The sequence below is a fragment of the Trypanosoma cruzi genome, genomic scaffold (assembly GCF_000209065.1).
Source record: "Trypanosoma cruzi strain CL Brener 1047053516339 genomic scaffold, whole genome shotgun sequence".
In the NCBI taxonomy this organism is placed as follows: domain Eukaryota; phylum Euglenozoa; class Kinetoplastea; order Trypanosomatida; family Trypanosomatidae; genus Trypanosoma; species Trypanosoma cruzi.
Window position 1 is genome coordinate 2,005 of NW_001849058.1, and position 5,393 is coordinate 7,397.

Below are 5,393 nucleotides of genomic sequence, written 5' to 3' on the forward strand. Positions count from 1 at the left end.
CACAAGCGAGACTGCCCTGACATTTGTGAAGGAGATCGGCTTGGGATCCGAGGAAGACGCGTGTCTGGAGGCGGTTGCAGCGCTGCATGACGCCATAAAGGCGAAGATGTTTGCCCCTAACGCGCGAATGAGCGACGCCAAAGAGCGGAATAAACACGCTGGGGAGGGCGGGGAGAAGTTGCGGGGCGCCCGTCAGAAGTGTTGTATCTTTGCGGTTTCTTCTCACTACGAATGGGGGGCGAAGCAGGAGATTCTCGAGGCTCTCACCCGCAAGCTCCATCACACAACCGTGGTGCTGCAGCGGTGTGAGGCAGGCAAGGAGCCGAGTATGGCGCTGCAGCTTGGATGCAATGTTCTTATCTCACCGTTCATGCCAACCGCACCTTGCGCCGTTGCTTATGCAACGAAGGAAAAGGTGCTGCAGTACGCTTGTTCCTGCATTGAAGACGAGATTGACGACGAACTGGATGCGTTGCTTCATGCACTCGACTACACCGCACGCCCCAGTACTCCACTGACCGAAGCGGCAACGGTGAAAAGCCCAACGAATGTGGCACCTGTCGTCTCCCGCACTGTTTTACAAGGTGGCATAGCTGCTTCTCCACAGAATGCCACGGGTGCTTTGGGCGTCCATGAATCGATCAAGTGGCAGAGATCAGAGAATAACGGTTTGCAACCCTACACGCAGACTATAAAGCGGTCACGTGTGGATTTACTCTCCATGTCGCCCGCCGTACTGACAGAGCCAACGGATTTCTCGCTCCAGCTTTCGCAGGTTATTCAGTACCAGCGTGATTCCCCCTCTAGAACTGGCCCTGTGCTGACTGCAGACCATGCAGAGAATTCTGTATTAGACCCCTCACAATGGCGGTTTCAAATCAGCAATTCTCTTAGGGAGTCTAAGGATGAAGTGGTTAGTGCAATTTGTCTGTTGGGTGGTCGTGTGGATCACAGCAAATCGTATAATCCGCAAACAACCCACTTGGTCGTTGCTGAGGGTTTGGCAGAACGCACGGAAAAATATTTGAGTTGCTGTGCTGCACGAAAGTACATTGTATCCCCTCGCTACGTTCTTGACTCTGCAAAGCGTGGGAAATGGATTGTTGATCGCTTACATGAATATGATAAAAACCCCTTGCGTCATTTGTCAAATGTTTCATCAACACCGCCGTTTCATGGTTGGCGTGTGGTGCTGTTTACATCAACCGCTTCTGTGGACACTGGCATTGTGACGGTACTGAAGGCCGGTGGATGTACGGATATCACGTCGTACATTTTTAATACCGTAGCCGCCCCTAATATAGACTGTAGATGCATAGAGCAGGCTTCTCATCTTTTAGTGGAATGTAAAAATGTCTCGCGAACTGGGCGGTTTCTTACACCCCCATGGTTTCCAGATACATTGAAACGACAAGATCATAGGCTGTTTTCTCTAGAATTGCTGCTTCATTTGTTGTGCTTCTGCCCTACTTCCGTATTTGACGAATATGGACGCCCCATCGATACGCTGCAGCTACCACCCTCCTGTCTGCTAGAGATCCCTTTGACCGACGCGCGTCTTTCTGGTAGTTTGGACAGAGCAGTGAAGTAGGCCTTTAACTTTGGATGCATATCTATATATTATTTATATCTGAACCCTTCTTTTTCAAAATTATTATTTATTTATTTTATTTATTTATTTTTTCTTTTGAATGCGTGTTGTGCGGGGATGGGGGCTGTTGGTTGCGTTTGTTTATATGTACCGAGGCAACTGTCTTTTTTATTATTAAAGTGTTTTATTCTTTATTGCAATGGATACGCGTATAGATATATACGATGGATGCATCATGGCGGGTGTAGGGGGGCCTGTGGGAGAGTACGAGTGATAAGTTTAGGGATTTTTATGTTTTCTGGAGGTGGGCGTCTGTCTTTTTTTTTTTTAAATTTAATGCGATATTATTTTCTTTTATTTTCTTTTTCTCTGGTAAGTGCGGCTTTAAAGGAAGTTATTGACACAAACAGTTTGACAGAAATTATTAGATTTTTATTTTATTTGTTGTTGTTTTTGTTTACACGGCCGATGGGACCTTCTTGCAACTGCTCGATGCTTATTTCCCTCCTGATCAGCGCATTGTTGGGAAGTTATTTGGTCTACTTGATCGTCTGGGTGCCGGTCTACCGCTACACCGCAAGCATCATTGTCCTGTTGCTGCTGGCCTTCAATTTTTCCGCGTGGCGGTTTTTACCATCGGAACGCGCGTATGTGCGGGAACGGGCGAAAGATGTTGTGAATGAGCGCCTTGCCTTCACCGCACCAACGGCGGTGGCATGACGCATGAAGCGCCTTCCCCCTTCCCCCTTCCTCCTTTTCTTTTTTATTATTATTATTGTTATGCCGTTATGGAGGGTGTGCAGCGTGTGTGTGCTATTCTCCTTTATGACCGTGATGATTTGGGGGTTTCCGGCAATTGCATTTTCCTCATTTTTTACCGACTGATGTGCCACGTGATCCGGATTGTTTCTTCTTCCATGTGCTCCGAACCAAGAAGTGGGAAGCCGTGGGTGAATCTTCGATTTGTGTTTATTATTATTGTTTTTTCTTATTTTCTTTTTATTTTTTAATTGTTATTATTTCATGCTGATACGCATGCACCTGCGCATGCGTGTCTCTCTCTTTATGCCTTTACCTGTTGGTGGTGGGCGCTGGGGGTGTCACAAGCCGTGAGGTAGGGCTGTGGGTATTCGCCTTATCTGCGTGCTCTCCTGTAAAGTGTTGCATGTATTCACGGCTTTTCTTCTTTTTTCTTTTTTTTTTTTGCCACGGTCACTTTGACTCTCTCTGTTAGTTTGTGTCTGAGTGTGTGTGCGTGCCTTTAATTTTCTGCGTGTAATAATTGTTTTTTTGTACTTTTTTTTTGTCGCATTATTTTGTTTTATTCACACATGACGGTGGCGGTGTGCACGGGGAGGCGTGTGGTCCCTGGCGATGTTGTTTACTCCGGCAGTGCGAGTTGCGGCGAGTGGGACCGTGTGGCGGCCGGCGAAGGCTGCTGCACCCGAATTGTGGCCGGTGATTCTTCCGTGGATTCGGCGGAGGTGCGGCAAATCATAGCGACGCGGCTGGGCACCGTGCAGTGGAGCGAGAGCACCGTGTCTGTCCAACGGGCTCCCAAGCGCAGACACGAGTCCGCCCACGTCGCGTTGATTTCGAACGACCCAAACGACGTCGACTCACCCTCCGCCCTGGCGAGGTCGACCGCAGTCTTTGGCCCGCGGCTGGGGGACACCGTCTACATGCGTGTGGTGCGCGTCTCGCGTGCCTTTGCGTACGGTGAGATCATCGCTGTCAATGGCGTGTGGTGCAGCAACAGCAGCGTGAGCGTTGGACTGGCGGGGTCGTTCCGCGGCGTGGTGCGTGTTGAGGATATCCGCCCCTTCAAACCAACGAAGGATCAGTTGACGCCGCCACCGCCCGCCGCGGCCTTTCATGCCGGTGATGTCGTCATGGCGACGGTGCTGTCGCAGTCGGACGTGCGGCAGTATCAGCTAAGCACGATGCACGAGCACTGCGGTGTGGTGGAGGCTTCCGTCGTGATGGATCGCGTGCGGGTGAAGCTGCAGCACATTCCTGGACGCCGCGACGCAATGCGGAACCCGACTGACGGAACGGTCCACTACCGCTGGTGCCCGTTGATCCATCCCGCAGCGAATTGACGCACTTGAGCGAAGGTAGACACGGCAGAGATGCTTTAAAACAATTTGTGCACCTCCTCTCGTTTTTTTTTTCTTTTCTGTTTTGTTTCTTCCGTCCCTTGTGTGTGTGTCTGTGTGTTAAGGGAAAAAAGAAGGGCCACACTCGCACTGGGGCAAAAAAGAAAAAAAACCACCAGAAAGCGACGAGAAACACAAACACACAAAAAATATGCATGCATTTGAGGAAGCCGCATGATGTTTGGAGAGGAAGGGATGGGCTGAGCAATACAAAAGGGAAAAAAGGAAGGAAGGAAGGAAGGGGGAAAGTGAGTTTGGCCGCAGTTGACTGATGCACGCTGCATGTTGCTGATTTTTCTTTTGTATACGTATTTTTCTGTTTGGAAGGCTTGGACACCATCCAAATTTTTATTTTTTTCCTTTTCTTTTCTTTTCTTTAAAAACGGGCGCAAAAAAAAAAAAGAAGAAAAAAAAAGAGAAGGGAAGTAAAATATCACAATTTTTTTTTTTTTTCTGCTAAACATGAAGTTTGCGTGCTCTTTTTTTGCCTATGTCGGCGCCTTTTCTGTCGTGCTGAGCCTCTATCGTGTTGTGAGGTTTTTATACGTCAACCTCCTGGCTTCCACGGACCTGAAGCGTAAGTACGCGCGGGCCGGCGACTGGGCTATTGTGACCGGTGCGACGGAGGGCATCGGCTACGCCATGGCGATGGAACTTGCGCGTCGTGGGTTCAACGTGTGTGTTGTTGCCCGCACCCGTTCAAAGCTGGACGCGGTGGTGGCTGAGATTGAGAAGAAGGGCGTGCAGGGGAAGGCCGTCGTCTTTGACTTTTCCACCGCTGACGCACAGGCGTACAAGAGACTCTTTGCGGAGCTCGAGTTACTTGAGGTGGCCATCCTCGTGAACAACGTTGGCGTCAACTACCCGTACGCCAACTACTTTGACGATGCGGATGTGGAGGAAGACATGAAAATGCTGAAGGTGAACTGCGAGGCCACGCTGCGCATGACGCGGTTTATTGTCCCCCGCCTGAAGGCGAAGAGATCGGGCGGGATCGTCTTTCTCTCCTCCATCAGCGCCACCATGCCGAGCCCTCTGCTCTCTGCATACGCCGGGACGAAGTCGTTAAGCCTCTCCTTCGGCGAGGGGCTCGCGTATGAACTCCAGCAGTTCGGTGTTGACGTGCTTACGGTCACGCCCAGCCTCGTCGTGAGCAGAATGACGCAGGGCGTCAGCTCGCGCAAGCCGAAGGAGACGCTCTTCATGGTCAACGCCGCGACAATGGCGCATCAGACACTTAACAAACTTGGCACCGTCACACGCACCGCTGGCCACATCAACCACGCGTTGCTGAATTCCTGTCTACGAATTCTGCCAGAGTCGCTCGTGGCGAACAAAATTCTAACGATGCACCAGGCTATCAAAAGACGTGCGGAGCGTTCTCGGACTCAGTAAACAAAAACAACAAAAAAAACTCCACACGAATAAATACAAAATTGCGAAGGAATGAAAATAAGAAGAGAAAAAGAGAAGAAAAGGGAAAAATCTCCGTGCCTACTCGTGTGCCTTGCATCTCAATGTAATTTAAGGGACAAAACACACAAGGTATAACTTAAATGGGATACACACACACACACACACACACACATAGACACATGGACACGTGTTTTGTATGCGTGTATGCATTTATTTTAAGAGGTTGA

General features: G+C 49.7%; 4 protein-coding genes across 4 annotated transcripts, besides 9 other annotated features; all 4 read left to right on the plus strand.

The window, feature by feature from the left end:
• Tc00.1047053506219.10 (hypothetical protein, conserved) lies at positions 1-1,591 on the plus strand (the record flags this gene model as incomplete). Its single annotated transcript, XM_799494.1, has 1 exon — positions 1-1,591. A coding segment is annotated over one exon (1,591 nt), but the record flags the coding sequence as incomplete, so codon positions are not given.
• Positions 1-5,393: part of a sequence feature (heterozygous, non-Esmeraldo-like haplotype) that runs on past the window's edge.
• Positions 1,655-1,681: a microsatellite.
• Tc00.1047053506219.20 (uncharacterized protein) lies at positions 1,709-2,311 on the plus strand (the record flags this gene model as incomplete). The annotated part of the gene is made up of 1 exon (XM_799495.1): positions 1,709-2,311. The coding sequence occupies one exon, from the start codon at positions 1,709-1,711 to the stop codon at positions 2,309-2,311; it is 603 nt and encodes a 200-aa protein (XP_804588.1).
• Positions 1,909-1,929: a sequence feature (AT_rich).
• Positions 2,554-2,612: a sequence feature (T-rich).
• Positions 2,770-2,796: a microsatellite.
• Positions 2,923-3,693, plus strand: Tc00.1047053506219.30 (exosome component CSL4, putative; the record flags this gene model as incomplete). Its single annotated transcript, XM_799496.1, has 1 exon — positions 2,923-3,693. One exon carries the CDS (start codon positions 2,923-2,925, stop codon positions 3,691-3,693), a length of 771 nt encoding a protein of 256 aa, XP_804589.1.
• Positions 3,967-3,992: a microsatellite.
• Positions 4,102-4,128: a microsatellite.
• Positions 4,141-4,170: a microsatellite.
• Positions 4,213-5,145, plus strand: Tc00.1047053506219.40 (hypothetical protein, conserved; the record flags this gene model as incomplete). Its single annotated transcript, XM_799497.1, has 1 exon — positions 4,213-5,145. The coding sequence occupies one exon, from the start codon at positions 4,213-4,215 to the stop codon at positions 5,143-5,145; it is 933 nt and encodes a 310-aa protein (XP_804590.1).
• Positions 5,314-5,346: a microsatellite.